The 15,770-nt window shown below is 38.9% G+C and overlaps 6 protein-coding genes across 7 annotated transcripts; 1 reads left to right on the top strand and 5 right to left on the bottom strand.

Annotated features, from left to right (window-relative positions):
- Nucleotides 1-1,070: 1,070 nt before the first annotated feature.
- On the bottom strand, nucleotides 1,071-4,833 carry LOC109585439 (uncharacterized). Its single transcript, XM_020001526.1, has 14 exons — nucleotides 4,741-4,833; nucleotides 4,533-4,695; nucleotides 4,378-4,485; nucleotides 2,853-2,933; nucleotides 2,695-2,774; nucleotides 2,417-2,642; nucleotides 2,195-2,341; nucleotides 2,074-2,148; nucleotides 1,932-2,017; nucleotides 1,829-1,877; nucleotides 1,696-1,778; nucleotides 1,549-1,633; nucleotides 1,414-1,496; nucleotides 1,071-1,355 (listed from the first exon to the last, which is right to left on the bottom strand). Exons 1-14 carry the CDS (start codon nucleotides 4,752-4,754, stop codon nucleotides 1,184-1,186), a joined length of 1,452 nt encoding a protein of 483 aa, XP_019857085.1. The 5' UTR covers nucleotides 4,755-4,833; the 3' UTR covers nucleotides 1,071-1,183.
- LOC100641833 (alcohol dehydrogenase class-3 chain L-like) lies at nucleotides 4,790-6,632 on the bottom strand. 2 transcript variants are annotated; one of them, XM_003383084.3, is made up of 10 exons: nucleotides 6,511-6,631; nucleotides 6,358-6,459; nucleotides 6,037-6,215; nucleotides 5,802-5,985; nucleotides 5,676-5,757; nucleotides 5,487-5,621; nucleotides 5,308-5,438; nucleotides 5,189-5,261; nucleotides 4,927-5,128; nucleotides 4,790-4,880 (listed from the first exon to the last, which is right to left on the bottom strand). In XM_003383084.3, the coding sequence occupies exons 1-10, from the start codon at nucleotides 6,529-6,531 to the stop codon at nucleotides 4,856-4,858; spliced, it is 1,134 nt and encodes a 377-aa protein (XP_003383132.1). In that variant the 5' UTR covers nucleotides 6,532-6,631; the 3' UTR covers nucleotides 4,790-4,855. The 2 variants fall into 2 exon arrangements, with proteins under 2 accessions (XP_003383132.1, XP_019857091.1); XM_020001532.1 differs by having other exon boundaries at nucleotides 5,308-5,621; nucleotides 6,511-6,632.
- Nucleotides 6,633-6,642: 10 nt separating this feature from the next.
- LOC100637366 (CWF19-like protein 2) lies at nucleotides 6,643-9,188 on the top strand. Its single transcript, XM_003383135.3, has one exon. The coding sequence runs from the start codon at nucleotides 6,705-6,707 to the stop codon at nucleotides 9,090-9,092; it is 2,388 nt and encodes a 795-aa protein (XP_003383183.1). The 5' UTR covers nucleotides 6,643-6,704; the 3' UTR covers nucleotides 9,093-9,188.
- Nucleotides 9,089-9,872, bottom strand: LOC100637239 (partner of Y14 and mago-like). The gene is made up of 2 exons (XM_003383134.3): nucleotides 9,616-9,872; nucleotides 9,089-9,563 (listed from the first exon to the last, which is right to left on the bottom strand). The coding sequence occupies exons 1-2, from the start codon at nucleotides 9,815-9,817 to the stop codon at nucleotides 9,154-9,156; spliced, it is 612 nt and encodes a 203-aa protein (XP_003383182.1). The 5' UTR covers nucleotides 9,818-9,872; the 3' UTR covers nucleotides 9,089-9,153.
- Nucleotides 9,873-11,810: 1,938 nt separating this feature from the next.
- On the bottom strand, nucleotides 11,811-14,736 carry LOC100637112 (bifunctional 3'-phosphoadenosine 5'-phosphosulfate synthase 2). Its single transcript, XM_011409208.2, has 12 exons — nucleotides 14,567-14,736; nucleotides 14,289-14,514; nucleotides 14,049-14,179; nucleotides 13,866-14,004; nucleotides 13,691-13,809; nucleotides 13,502-13,636; nucleotides 12,984-13,280; nucleotides 12,734-12,931; nucleotides 12,495-12,690; nucleotides 12,294-12,430; nucleotides 12,120-12,249; nucleotides 11,811-12,070 (listed from the first exon to the last, which is right to left on the bottom strand). The coding sequence occupies exons 1-12, from the start codon at nucleotides 14,627-14,629 to the stop codon at nucleotides 11,949-11,951; spliced, it is 1,893 nt and encodes a 630-aa protein (XP_011407510.2). The 5' UTR covers nucleotides 14,630-14,736; the 3' UTR covers nucleotides 11,811-11,948.
- Nucleotides 14,737-14,820: 84 nt separating this feature from the next.
- On the bottom strand, nucleotides 14,821-15,764 carry LOC100641707 (E3 ubiquitin-protein ligase RNF146-like). The gene is made up of 2 exons (XM_003383083.3): nucleotides 15,522-15,764; nucleotides 14,821-15,474 (listed from the first exon to the last, which is right to left on the bottom strand). Exons 1-2 carry the CDS (start codon nucleotides 15,673-15,675, stop codon nucleotides 14,948-14,950), a joined length of 681 nt encoding a protein of 226 aa, XP_003383131.1. The 5' UTR covers nucleotides 15,676-15,764; the 3' UTR covers nucleotides 14,821-14,947.
- Nucleotides 15,765-15,770: the final 6 nt, after the last annotated feature.

The following is a 15,770-nucleotide window of genomic DNA, read 5'->3' as shown; positions in this document are numbered from 1 at the left end:
ACCATCAGTCGTCCGGACATGGACAATTATGATGTCATCAATGAATATCAGAACAGGTCTGTGGTCAATTTTCATCATCTAGTGCTTTACAACTATCACATGTATTGGTATGTCATACCTGTTAGGAAGAATGAGTCAGGTATGTAAGGTCCAGGCCTAACTATAGAAGAGTCCAGGTACAGGTACAGGTACAGGTGGTAGTTGACTGAAACCTCCAAAGAGCACTGCAGAACCAGCTGCTGTATATATTTACATGCAACACTCAGAAAATCACAAAAATGTTTCTCAGGTCATATTAATTTCAGAGCGACCCAAAACGTGTCATCATTGTGTTTGTCATGATATCTTCACTTGAATGGAATATTCTAAATAAAGAGATAGAGAGAGGTGTACAGATTAAAATACCCTCAAACCAAAAGTATACTATTACAACACTCCAAGTCGTGATATTCAGAACAAATAATGACATCATTGGTTGGTCAGATATATGCTTGTCATTAAATCATCATTAACCACTAATAACTAGCCACACCTACTTACCTAGTTAATTAACACTACATTGGTTGAAAGACTTCTTACACTCCTAAAAATAAAGATGTCCAATACATAAAAACAATAAGTTAACGCAATAAATGGAGGACTCAGACAATGTAGGTAAGAATTGGCTACATCATTAACAGAATATTTCAATCATTACATCATAATTATGTCATCACAGTGCCACCATGAGTAATACTAACATCAACAATAATAAACAAACTAACTCAAAAAACGAAGCAGCATCCTCAGCAAATTAAGAATTCAACCTGAAAAAACAAATAATTATAATCTTCTCAATAATACTTTTACCATTCCATTACTGTAAGAGCTAAACTTGTTCTAAGCCTGTTAACAATGATAGATAAACACCAGTTTGTAACCATAGACTGACCATAGACAATCAATCCTGACAAGATGCAACAAGATCTCCCTCTGCCTTCTCTCTTGCTGTCCCTGGCCTTGCTCCCACAATGCTGTCTTGCTACAGACTGAGCATGCGCAATAGTTTAAGGAGGGGTTTGGCGGTAAAATTAATTTTAATTATTATAAAAATAATTTCTATGGTATAATATAATCTAAAATATTTAAAAAGTACACTGTGACTGGGTATAGAAAACTTAAATATATTGATAGATCTTAAAGTCTAATGGTGAGCAGCTGGTGGGAGGTTTGGGTGTGCTTTAAAAAGTGCAGCTGGAAACTGTTCACCATTGGGACCACGCAATAGCCTCTTGCTAGCTAAGTCAAACAATAACGGATTATAATGATACAATTCATCTAATGAACCCTTCTCCTCATCTGTAATCAAACCAAACCTGGTAGCAATAAATTAATAATAATTAACAATAATATTAATCAATAATAACTTATTACCTGACTAGTCTCGAGGTGTGTACCACTACATTGATGGCCGGTACTGGATAATCTGAGCCATACACTAATCTATCATGAATATCCTATTAAAGAGAGACAGTCAAAGACTCATTCTCATAATTCCATGTCTCATACTGTTTCTTGTATCAAGCGATGCAGGTACCTAACTCTCAACACTGCACATATTGCTGATATATCACCATACAGTAGACCTTTATATCTAGGAGGACATATACCCACTTGTAGTAATGCCACACCCACTTGTAGTAATGCCCCACTCACCTGTCCTCCCTCATCAGTCTTAGCCAGAGGTCAAAGCACGTCTCATAGCTACCATCACCTCTGTCAATATCAACGCCCCTGCCCTATTAATAACGGGTTGCCATGGTAACATTATTAACGAGGTCTGTATTACCTCAGAAGCACAGTGAGCAGTGATTATCTTCACTCCACAATTCAAAGGCCTTTAATTAATTAATTAATTAGATAATTAATAGTATGATTATTATTTGAAATACCTCCTCAATAGAAGTGGGTTTCCGTATTCATTATTGATGTAGGCAGCGTTCACAGAATGCTCTTCACCACAGTGTACCAGTAATATCTGAAACCATTGAGAGTTATATTTAGTAACAATGTTACTATATTTAGTAACATTACCATATTAAGTTCTTTCATTTTGTTGTAAAATGGTTCAATTCTTTCGTCAGACGGATCAATACCCATAGAATTAGGCTAACAATAAAATAAAGAATAATAGCAAATATTAATAATCTCTTACTAGCCATTTTATGACATTGACTCCCAGCTCAGAGAGATGTTGAAGTCGCTGTATAGCATCAGAACGGTAAGGATTTACTGAACCAAACGCAATGAACAAGTCAGGATATTCTCTGGAAAGCATTAATGAATATTCATTAGGGACAGACTGAGAGAGAGAGAGAGAGAGAGAGAGAGAGAGAGAGAGAGGAAATTATTTTCTAAAACATTAAAGTAAACTAACGAAGGTGGTTCTTTGTTCATCTTCTTCTCCGGTCAGTGGATCAACAAATTTATCAAAAGGTAAGAGACAAAGTTTACCATGAACAAACCTCTCATCACTACTACCAGCTGAAACCACACCTACTGCTCCACCCACAACAAGATCACTGCCATTAATATTAGTACAGGAGATTGGTACAAAATGTCTCGCCAATCTCAGCAGGCGACTTATAAACTGTATATCACCACTAGAGAGGAAAGAAGAGAGAAAGAAGGTCAATTTATAGTCTCATATCATACCCCTCCATTGATGTAACTTGAGCTGCTCCCATGAAAATGGCCGACTTTATTCTACGTAGCGGATTCCACCAAGACTTTAACTGCAGGCATACATGTATTAATTAATTAGCATTAATTAATTATTAATTAATTAGCATTAATTAATTATATATATTCACCGAATGATGCATGTAGCACTGAGAGCCAGAGTCTCCGTGTCCGACTAAATGACAATGATAATCAACAACTTCACGAGGATCCTAACAATGGAAGAATTTGATTTGGAGCAACTTTCAAAATTTATTTTTAAAACCAATTTTCATCAGAATCAGCTCAAACTTTCTGCACAACATAAGTACATGTATATGCATTAGAAAATGTAATAAAATTGAGGAATTCTTCACTTGTCAATTTTGGCAAAATTTGACAAAAATCCCTGTACTATAGTACAGGGACTTTTGTCCGATTTCGGAGCAACTTAAAAAAATCATTAAAAATCCAAACTTGATTGGAATCAGCTCAAACTTTCTACACAACATAAGTACATGTATATGTATCAGAAAATGTAATAAAATTGAGGAATTCTTCACTTGTCAATTTTTGTAAAATTTGGCCAAAATCCCTGTACTATAGTACAGGGACTTTTGCCAGATTTCGGAGCAACTTTAAAAAATCATAAAAAATCCAAACTTGATTGGAATTAGTTCAAACTTTCTACACAACATAAGTACATGTATATGTATCAGAAAATGTAATAAAATTGAGGAATTCTTCACTTGTCAATTTTCGTAAAATTTGGCCAAAATCCCTGTACTATAGTACAGGGACTTTTGCCAGATTTCGGAGCAACTTTAAAAAATCATAAAAAATCCAAACTTGATTGGAATTAGTTCAAACTTTCTACACAACATAAGTACATGTATATGTATCAGAAAATGTAATAAAATTGAGGAATTCTTCACTTGTCAATTTTTGTAAAATTTGGCCAAAATCCCTGTACTATAGTACAGGGACTTTTGCCAGATTTCGGAGCAACTTTAAAAAATCATAAAAAATCCAAACTTGATCGGAATCAGCTCAAACTTTCTGCACAACATAAGTACATGTACATGTATCAGAAAATGTAATAAAATTGAGGAATTCTTCACTTGTCAATTTTCGTAAAATTTGGCCAAAATCCCTGTACTATAGTACAGGGACTTTTGCCAGATTTCGGAGCAACTTTAAAAAAATCATAAAAAATCCAAACTTGATCGGAATCAGCTCAAACTTTCTACACAACATAAGTACATGTATATGTATCAGAAAATGTAGTAAAATTGAGGAATTCTTCACTTGTCAATTTTCGTAAAATTTGGCCAAAATCCCTGTACTATAGTACAGGGACTTTTGCCAGATTTCGGAGCAACTTTAAAAAATCATAAAAAATCCAAACTTGATCGGAATCAGCTCAAACTTTCTGCACAACATAAGTACATGTATATGTATCAGAAAATGTAGTAAAATTGAGGAATTCTTCACTTGTCAATTCTCGTAAAATTTGGCCAAAATCCCTATACTATGGAACTTTTGCCCGATTTTTGAATAACTTTAGAAATTTGTAAAAAAAATCCAATTTTGATCAAAATCAGCTCAAAATTGATACATGACACAAGAGCCTGTATATGCATCAGGTGTTACAGTACAAGTATCATCAGTTCTTACTAAATCATTAAAGACCCTTTGCCGAAGGAGTTCTTGTGTTGATGGAGTAAGAGCACATCCTTCATCAGTAAACATGTCCTCAGGCTCGTATGAAAAATTCCCACCTAACTATTGAGAGGAAAAGATATCAGCTGGATGATTTAATGCTGCCCTGCCTTCTGTGCTAGGTATCCCAGGAAAGACCATCTTGAGAAAGGAGGGGGCGGACCTGAGAGACACTTGTCCTTCACACTGAAGCTGTACTGAACCGAGGAGACACTGGAGCTAAAGACGGGTCCACTGGGCTCTCTCTCCTCCTCTCTCAGCTCAACCAGCTCGCTAGACAAGGGAAAGAATGAATCTGCTAGTTATTATTAATCTAACTTGAAATCCGCCATCTTGTTTGCTAGCCACGCCCACTTATATTAACTGATTAATAACTATTAATAACTAGTCAATGATTGAATTCGAGTTGGGAAATACTGTTCAGTTTAAATATTCAAAAGTTGACGACAGATCTGATACTAAAAATTATATAAATAACTAATAACTATTAATAACTAGCCACACCTCTTTCCTTGATGCATGACATCAAATGCTTTGTTGATTTCAGTGAGGTCAAATGTGTGAGTCACAAACTTGTCAACTTTCATGGCACCCGACAAATACTTCTCAACTAACTGAGGGACACCATCCCTGCTCTTCCAACCACCAAACGCTGTACCTTTCCAAACACGACCTGTTACCAGCTGGAATGGACGAGTTGAAATTTCTAAATAATAAAAATAATAATAATAACAAATACATCATAATTATAATAATATCAAGTTACCTTTTCCAGATGCAGCAACACCAATAATAGTAGATACACCCCATCCTTTGTGACACGCCTCCAAAGCAGCTCTCTAAACCACACCCACTAATCAGTTAATAATAATATAGTTAACATACCATTGTCATTACGTTACCAATACACTCAAAAGTGTAGTCACACCCACCATCAGTTAGATCCACGAGGACCTGCTGAGTTGGCTTATCATGTTCTTTAGGGTTGAGAAATTCAGTGGCACCAAATGACTGAGCTATAAATAAATAAATAAATGATAATAATAATAATCTTTTCCTCTTACCAATTTGCCGTTTGTCAGGATTAATATCAACAGCAATGATACGCTTAGCCCCAGCCTCCTTGCACCCCATAATGACAGCAAGGCCAACGGCTCCACAACCAAATACGGCAACAGTAGAACCAGGCTCAACTCCAGCTGTATAATAATATAGTTACTATTAATATTATGGTTAATAAAACCCCTCAGTACCAGTATTAATAGCAGCTCCATACCCAGTGGGTATGCCACATCCCAGCAGACAGATTTTATCCAAAGGAGCAGCTGGATTCACCTAACAACACTTGCCATAAGTCTGTCTCTCTTTCTCTCTCTTACTTTAGCGACAGATATTTCCGGCAGTACAGTATATTCAGAAAAGGTACTTGTTCCCATAAAATGATAGAGAGTTTTCCCATTACAAGAAAACCGTGAGGTCCCATCAGGCATAAGTCCTTTCCCCTGGGTAGCTCTGATTTTGGAGCACAAATTGGTCTTTGGGCTTAGACAAAACTTACAATTTCTAAAATAAAAAAAAACATTTCAAAATATTACATCATTACTAAACCCATGCCTGCACTGTGGAATGTAGAGTGGTATCACATGGTCACCAGGCTGCACAGTGGTCACGCCTTCTCCGATACTCTCGACCACGCCCCCTCCTTCATGACCAAGGACACAAGGGAAGAGTCCCTCAGGATCATGACCGTTAAGAGTATAAGAATCAGTGTGACAGACACCAGTGGAGCGAATCTATTTAGAGACACAATCTATTTATAAATTAATTATAATTTAATTATAATGGGCGGAGTGAGTCAATTACATTGAATTGATCAAATGTTAAAATCATTCATTCAGTTATTATTATTATTATAATCTCCTCTTATTATATTACCTGAATCCTTACTTCACCAGCTCTAGGTGGCTGCACTTCTACCTCCTCAATGACGAGAGGCTTACATGCCTTCCACGCAACAGCGGCTTTACACTTTATAACCTGAAGGAAGGAAAGGAAGAAATGGAGAAATAATAATAACAATAGTTATACCTTCCCAACTGTATCTGACATTGTTGTGTAGAAAGTATCTCTTTTCTCTCCAAAAACAAGTTATTGCCAGAAAATTAAAATACTAGACCAAAATAGTAGGAGCTAGTTATTAAAAATTCTGCTAGTCTAGTTATAAAAATGTTGTAGGCGTGGTCAGTTTGTATGTTAACGGGTTAAAAATATAAGTCATAATCATGTCATTTGTATCAGCCAGTGATCTTGAGGCTCAGAGACAGAAAAGGAAAGAAGAAAAGAGACAGTCGAGACAGAAGATACTCCATGAAGCTAAGGAGAAGTTCCTTGAGGAGAGAAAGAGACAAGAGCTGAAGAGAGAGAGGGGGGACGATGTGTGGGTAGCCCCAGGCGTCAGTAAAAGACTCAACCTTACGACAAAGAAACACAAAAAAGACAAAAAGAAAAAGAAAAAGCAAGAAAAACGAGAGAAGGCAGACGTCAAATCAGAGGAATCAGGAGAGGAAGAAGAATGGATTGAAAAGGAAGGGGAGGACGTGGGAATGGAAACTGAACCTGTTGATGCCACACCCACTCCTACTCCAGACATAGCTCTTCAAAGGGACGAATGGATGACACTAGCACTTGGACCTTCTCTATCATCTCAAAGGAGGCTAGAGGAACTGCGGAAGAGAACAGAAGAAGAAGAGGAGAAGAAGAAGGAGCCATTGATAGACCAAGCAGGACAGCACCCTTTGGAGTTGAACCCATATTGGAGGAAAGGAGGGACTGGGTTACCGGAACAATCTGACGTGAAAGAAGACAAGAAATCAACTCAAATTGGTGATGGTGGTCGTAGCTGGTTACTCCGATCATACAAGAGGGCATTGGAGAGGGCGGAGCAGGAGGGGAGGAGCATTGAAGAGATTGCAGCTGTACAGTGGGGCTCTGTTGATAAACTCCATGAGATGTTGAGGGAGGCTGGTATTGATCCTAATAATCCTGACGGACATTATAAAGGAAAGAGAGAGCTTTACTCAAGAATGGAGAGACACAGGGAGGTACCTTATGGTAGGTATGAGAGGGACTCCTCTCGTTATAGTCCGAGGGAAGATAAGAGAGAGAGAAGAAGGGACAGGTTTATAAAACCATCTTTTGAAGAAGGCAAAAGTACTGTATCACTGACGAATGATGAGTCATCAAACAGCTGGAGAAAGAAAACAATTCAACTTCCTACCTCTCTCTCTCCTCCTCCTCCTCCTACTGTACCTTCTGTACCTGATAAACCTTCATCTCTTCTCCCCTCTCCTTCCTTCCCCCCTCCTCCTCCTCCTCCTCCTCCTCCTCCTCTGGTCACCAGCACTCAATTGAATTCATTAGCTGCTAAAATAATGAAAGCTGAAATGTTTGGTGACTCTTCAAAAGTTGAGCGATTAAAGAATGAATTGAAACAGCTGCAGGAGCTAAAATCAAAACAAGACCTTGTTCAGCCAAAGGACAAAGACAGAACTACCCACCAGACACAAAGAGGGGGAGAAGAGAGAGGGGAGAAAGGAGAGGAAGTTGTTTTACTCACTAAGACTGATCGTCATGGCAATGTACGCCCCCTCAGTCGTCCTTCAAGATCTGGTTATGAGGGACCATTGTCCACTCACACTGGCAAAGGAAAGAGAACGAAATACTTTAAAGATGATGACACTCACTCATTGAAGTCTCTTTTAGAAGCCGAGAGGCTCTCAAGCTCGGACGACACTCAGGCTGCTATTCTTAAAATGGCCAGCAAGTTTGTTCCATCTTCATCGGACAGAGGAGATGAAACTGTTGATGATGTACTTGACACAGCAGCTCTTCACGGGAAGAGAAAGAAACAGCTGAAAGAGGAGGAGAGAGAGATGAGGAGAGCCATCAACGAGAACAAGAGAATGATGGACAAGTTGGACAGTTGTAGATTATGTTTTGATAGTTCTCAGTTTGAGAAGCACCTCCTAATAGCAGTTGGTATCAACGTGTATCTATCACTACCTTCAGTCCAATCACTAACTGATGGACACTGTCTACTAGTGCCTATGGAACACACTCAGTCTTCATTGCTCACTGATGAGAACGTGTGGAGTGAGTTCAACCTCTTTCGGAAAGGTCTCACTCGTATGTTTGCCGATAGGGACATGGACGTTGTCTTTATGGAAACATACACTTCATCTAAATCCCACTCACACATGATCATGGAGTGTGTGCCTTTGCCAAAAGAGGTTGGTGAGCTGGCTCCTATGTATTACAAGAAAGCACTGCAGGAGAGTGACCAGGAGTGGAGTGACAATAAGAAGGTTATAGATACCAGTAAGAAAGGTGTGCGTGGGTCATTGCCTGTGGGTCTGCCGTTCTTTTATGTTGAGTTTGGTACTGATGGGGGCTATGGTCACATTATTGAGGATAATTCTAAGTTTCCGCATTATTTCGGGAAAGAAGTGGCTGGTGGTATGTTGGACGTTGAACCAAGGCTCTGGCTGAAGCCTCACAGGGAAAGCTTTGAGAGACAAAAGGAGAAGGTTCTTCGTTTCTGTGAGTGGTGGAGTCCTTACGACTGGACTCAGAAACTAAGAGAAGAAGACAAGAGCAACGAAACTGATTAATGAATTATTTATATTCATTTATTGTGTTTGTAATACAAAAATAATTGCAAATGTTTAAAAATTAAGAGTTTGAAAGTGTTTCTATTTCTTCCTCAATCTCATGTCGTCTCTTAATCTTTTTGATCTGGTCTGGGTCCAACTTGGCCCCGCTCTTTCTCTTCTCCTCTAGCTCATCGATCTGCTTTAACTTCTTCCTCAATGCTTTCAGTTGCTTGGCAAGATTGGGTGTGGTCGTATCCTGTCCTGTGGGCGTGGTTAACTCTATGGGCATGGCACTGGGAGAATCCCCCGTATGGACACTGTCCAGTCCTTCAATAATCTCTTCTATTTCAAACTCTAACTCTGGCTCTTTCTCTTTCTTTTTTTGTCGTTTCCTGGCATGTTTCTTTTGATTCTTAGTAAGGGTGGGGGCGGAAGGAGGGTGGTCACCAGTCAGACCTAACATAAGGGACTCATCTGCATAATCCAAACCTTTAGAATAATAAATAAATATACATATTACACGTATAATGGCTGTCTTTACCAGCTGGTCTAGTAGGGACACTAGCTGCTTCTCTCTTAGCTCTTGTTTGGTAGGCTGGTACCTCATCTGGTGGTATGTATCCTTCCTTTACTCTTATTGCCTTACGCCACGTCCCATCTGGTCTCTGTGTCCCTGGTATGTAAGGCTGACCTGAGGAATCATACACTATGTTCTCACGCTGGAGCTTACCAGAGGTAGCCATTTTATTAGAGCCACACCTAAAATTTACGGATCCGTATACTTGCAAAATGGAAAAGCTTCTTTCACATGGAAGTGATGGAACACTGCTGTTCTTTCTCGTTAATGCCTCATTTTTCTAAAGGTGGACATCCACTATGCAACATTGCCTGTGGATGTACTGACCTGTTTATGCTACCTTTGCACTAGCCATAGCACTAGCTCTAGCTCTATGCACAGTAACCACGCCTACCTTTATTAGCTAGGGGTGTGGTTAAGGCCCTTATTATGGGGTGTGGTCATAGTTCAGCTAAATAGAGGTGTGGCTATAAATTCACTAGCTCCACCTACTTATACATCCTAATTATATTTTTTGTTTTTTTTTCTTTTTTTATTCAAATTTTTAAACATTGGCTCATTTTACCACTATTCACCCCATTACATGTAATAACGGAAAACATGCAATCAATCCTTACCAGGGTCCAGTCCAGAACAGTCAGACCTACTAGAGGGGGTGGGGGGTGGGGTGGAAGAACATGTGTGGATTATATTGTACATGCATAAAATACATTATAAACATGCATAATTATACAATATTAACTCTCATTCTACCTCACACTCAACCAACTTTAAACTTGATCCTGAGTCCAGTCCAGAACAGTTGGTAGGCCTACTAGAGGTTGGGGGGGGGGTAAGAGGAACATAAGTGGATTATATTGTACATGCATAAAATACATTATAAACATGCATAATTATACATTATTAACTCTCATTCTACCTCACACTCAACCAACTTTAAACTTGATCCTGAGTCCAGTCCAGAACAGTCAGAGGCCTACTAGAGGTTGGGGGGGGGTAGGAGGAACATGTGTGGATTATATTGTACATGCATAAAATACATTATAAACATGCATAATTATACATTATTAACTCTCATTCTACCTCACACTCAACCAACTTTAGGCTTGATCCGAGCCCCTCCAGAGAACATCGTCCTGTGAAGAAATAAAATAGAAAAATGTTTAAAAAATAGAATAAGTAAAGGTCAATGGGACAGTGCTTTACTATTACATGTAATGGGGTGAATAGTGGTAAAATGAGCCATTTATTATTAGCACTGTAATCAAGGTAATAGCATGCAGAAGATACATTGTTACCATACGCTGAAGACTTGGCCTTGATGCTGAAGAAGACTTGTTGCCTTAAATCTATGTAACAATCTTAATTTGTAAAAGGAAAATAGAATATAAATAATGATGCATATATGTACATGATAGTGTGCGGATATCATGAACCAATACTGAGAGAACTGCCTTTGATTTATCGATACAAGTAATGAACATTAACCTAAAAATATGATGTGAATCATTTCACAGATAATGTCATGATGATAATAATAATAATAGCATAAAGAATGACCCCATAATAATAATAATAAATAACATGTAAATGTGTAAAAGAATAAGGTGAGAATGTTATCAAAATGCCAGTGGAAAGGCAAAGAGCAAAACCACTCGTTTTCTCCATTACATGTATTTCTCACTCTTGCTTTGCTCATTGTCTTTACCAACTGACACTTAGATAAACTATTCCCTCTATTATTCATCACACACTCATATACACGAGCACTGTGTGTGTATATTAGCTTATCTCATTAATTATCCTGTACTCCAGACAGTATACAAGTGATGGCTCCTCCTATACAAACAAGATTTAACTGATCCTATCTGTCTCTTCCAACAGTTATACACTCGAGGTAACCTAGTAAGAGAAAGAAATAAGTTTTTAAAAAGCAAAAACTGACAAAAAGAGAGAGAGAGAGAGGAGACAATGGCTGCCTCTTGTGCTTCTTTCTCTTCTTCTTCTTGTGTCACCGCCTGACGTCAGAGTGTTGCTATGCAACCAGGACTTTGATTGCGCCACACCACGTGATAGTAACCGCCAGATATGCCGGGAAAACTAGTCACTCGAGCTAGCTGGCCAGCTGCCGGATCCACAGCTCCACCCACTTGATTTGATTTTGCAAAAATGCCAAATGGCAAAGGTCAAAGCATAGATAGGGGAAAGTGACCAAAAAGGATAATAATATAAATAATAAATTAAACTATACACTAGCCAAACAGCTGCTTCTTTGTATCTATTATTATTATTATCATTTAATTATTAGTTCCAGCCGCTGTTTTCTGATAGTGTCCTACTAGTATTTCCCATGCCTTTGGAGCCATGAAGCCATCAGGAGGAGACTGCCCTGTCCTAGCTAATCCTCTCATTTTAGTACCTGAAGCGTAAAACAATAAATGAAAATATCTACTTATCATTAATTATACCGGAAATAAATTCATAGTCTTCCTTATTGCTTGGATCGTAATATTCCATTTTTGATGTTTTCTTGTTGTAGGCAGCAACTCTAAATGGAACAACTTCCAACTCAGTCAGACCAGGAGCCATTTGTAACACCTGGAGAGAGGATGACCTCACAATCAACAATAATCAATAATTGCCTGTTTCCCATGGTTTGGATCATAAAGGTCAGTTTTAGTAGCTGGGTGTGGTATACCAGCTGGATCCCGACCAACGATGTAGAAATTAGCACCAGCAGCAACACGAGCCTTACAATGCCACTGGACCTCAGTAGGACCTAACAACAACGATAAACAATAACATTAAATAACAATAAACAACAACAAGGAGACCATACATACCTGCATACATCATAGGTGATGGGAATATAGCCAGGACAGTGTTCTCGGGTGCAAGGACTCCTTCCTCAAGAACAGCTAAATGTTGCTTGATTCTAACTTCTAAAGGAACATCATCAGACTTAGTCCAACCCCCCAGAGGGTGGAGGAGGAGGACAGGGTTCCTGTAACCTCTCTCAAGGAGCATGGCTCGTGTATCCTATCACAATACTGTAACCATGGTAACTCGGACCTAATCTTACTCTCATTAAGAGGGCGTGGCCATTATGTATTGGGTTCCTCAGTTGAAAGGCAAACACAGCGTCAGAGCCACGTCTCTTGAACTCAGTCCTCAACTCAATGGGGGTCAGCCTGTACTTATCTAAACCATCATTCCAACGTATCCGCTCTAAACACTCCAAGTCTCCGCCCACCAGCCAATCACCAGACTCATTAATCATCTATTAATTAATTAATTAATAGTAGGCTATGAATATTAATAGCTATACTTACGTTAATGTAAGGATGGTCAGGGTGTGTGGTACCAAACTGTCTGCAGCACCTCTCCTCTTTCCTGTGAGGGTAGAACTCGTTGTTCTTCATTACAGCAACAATAAGACCTTCGTACACCAGTGAGAACCCATTGCTCCCTTCAAGCCTCTTCTTATCCTCCTCAGTTACAGGAAGTACTATTGGTACTGACTGACTGAAGACACCTCCGTCTAACAATGTTGCAAAATGAAGACATTGTAGATACTCTTTCTCTCTCATGAATCCTTTTAAGGGAGAGGCCCATCCTTCACTTAAAACCTGAGGAGAGAGAGGTAGTGTATTATTAGTAGCAGTGCTATTAATGAAAGACAATAGAGTGAGTATATAGTGGTGAGTTTGGCAGGTAAAAGGTAACCTCAGTGAGTTATCATTGCAATCAAAACTATTGGATGTGGTGTGAAAAAAGGTGAGATACTATCACCAGATAAACATAACATGGGAAGGGAGAGGGAGAGAGAGGAAGAGAGGGAGGGTATTACCTGGACCCACTGTAGGTCCAGTTTCCCAATGTTAAGAACTGGGAGGGTCTCAGCCTCTTTTCTAACATCATCAATTACACTTGGAGGAACAAACAATTCCTTCACTTCCTCTTTTAGGTCAGGAGGGATGATTTTCTAGTAATGATTAAATAAAATAAAGTGTTGATTATCGTACATTATGATTCTTACATGGTTTCTAAGCATCTTGATGACCTCATCAACACATTGGTCAATACTCCATTCTGCTGACTTTAATACCAGATCAGGTTTCAATGGAGGCTCGTACTTGGAATCAATACCAGTAAAACCTGTATAGATAACAGGTATCACAATAGCAGTATGACAATAATGCAATCAGAAATACCTTTAATTATCCCAGCCCTTGCTTTCTTGTACAGTCCTTTGCAGTCTCTCTCCTCACAGACTGAGAGGGGAGTGTCAACAAAAACTTCAAAAAAAGAGAGGCCGGCTTTCTCGTGCAGTTCACGAGCTTGAACCCTGTCCTAGTATCGGAGGAGCTGAAGGGATACACTGGTCATTAATGTACTTTAGCATAAGGGGAAATGAAACTAGTCAAAACTATAATTCCAGCATCTGCAAATAATTTAGCAACTTCTGAGATTCGACGAATATTCTCTTCTCTCTCGGATGGGCTGAACCCAAGGTCTTTATTCAATCCTGTTGCAATGGAAATAAAATGTACATGTACAGTACATGTGCAGCAAGCACAGTTTAGATTGTATGTAAAGGTTATGCTAACACTAACAGGTTTGACCTGTTCCATTACCTGTCCTTATATTGTCTCCGTCCAAACTATAAGAGGCATATCCCTTGGAGCAGAGAAAGTCTTCAGTTCCAAAGCTCACTGATGTTTTACCAGCTCCAGAGAGACCAGTAAACCAGACACAGCAGCCATGAAAGCTTCCCTCGGGGCCTCCCCCAACTATCTCTCCTCTCTTCTTCCTTGTGATGTGGCTCGGCTGTTGGAACACGTTTGTAGAGCGAATCTTCACCTGAATTTGTAATGTTTTTAATTTGTTGTTGTTTATTATTTTGTTTATTTACCATTCCGTTTGTGTTTGGAGCTGGGACGCTGACAGATCTATCAAAACTACTAGTGCTTGCCATTGTTCCAAGAATTGGAGAAGAAATGAAGATACTTTTGTAGCAACTCGTTAGTGAATAGAGTGAAGGAATGAATAAAAAGGTCAATGAGAATGGAATGGGTGTGTCTACTTTGCTAATAACGTGCAGTGCATGTGCATATAAATGATATTCACTGGATCTGTATGATTACTTTTATCAAGAGTTATTATTGCTTTTATGTAATTGGTTTGTAATGGAACAAAGAAATGCAATGAAATACAATACTAACAATGTAATAACAATGATAATAGTAACAACTCAACATTGAATAATAAAATAATAAATAATGAAATGAGATGGTTAATTGTCGTCTTGTCTAATTGAAGGAGCAATTGGAATACCAGCCACACCCCTCACTAGCTCCTCCCCCTCCTCAGCCACACCTTTTTCTCTCTTGATTCGTCTTGATCTGTTCGGTTTATCTTGTCTGTACTGAATCATTTTAGCAAAGTCCACGACATAAGGGAATCCTGATACATATATTACAAATTGACCATCATCTTGATTGTCTTCATTGTTGATCTGCAGTGATTGATAATGGATCTCTAATTCTTGTCTCACTCTTTCTTCATATTCCCACCATCCTCCACTCTTAGCTTCGTAATACCAACACGTCTTCCTTCCCTCCTCCTCCTCTCTCTCCCCTGTCCCTGGTGGTGATACTATACAGTGTTGAGGGATTGCCTGCCGACAGAGGGCACAGACCTTTTGTCTTGCATAAACTCCTTTGATGCATAAGTAGCAGAAAGTGTGGCCACAGGGAAGTGTTAGTGGGTGACGACTCTTATCCTGACAGATTGGACACTTCATATCAAACGGTACAATATCTAACATTATAAATAACATCTTGTAAATGTATTCTATTTAGGCCTACCTTCTTTAATTTTCAATTTGCTCAAGTCTTTTTCTACTTGAACAACTCTATCTCCCTCTTTGTCCAGGGATTCACTTTTCCTCTTCTTTTCTTTCTCTTCTAAGCTTTTAGAGTCGCCATATTGTCCTTTTTTAGAGTTCTCACTGTCGGCCATATTAGAATACTGATATTCGGTATGATGGAAGTAATTCTATTTAACCGAGTAGGTGTGGTCACCTTAGTAATTTTGGATAAGTATCACCGTATTGG

This window comes from Amphimedon queenslandica, unplaced genomic scaffold (genome assembly GCF_000090795.2).
Source record: "Amphimedon queenslandica unplaced genomic scaffold, v1.1 AMPQUscaffold_13514, whole genome shotgun sequence".
Classification (NCBI taxonomy): domain Eukaryota; kingdom Metazoa; phylum Porifera; class Demospongiae; order Haplosclerida; family Niphatidae; genus Amphimedon; species Amphimedon queenslandica.
The sequence above is the reverse complement of the archived record's forward strand: the minus strand, read 5'-3'. Positions and strand labels throughout refer to the sequence as shown.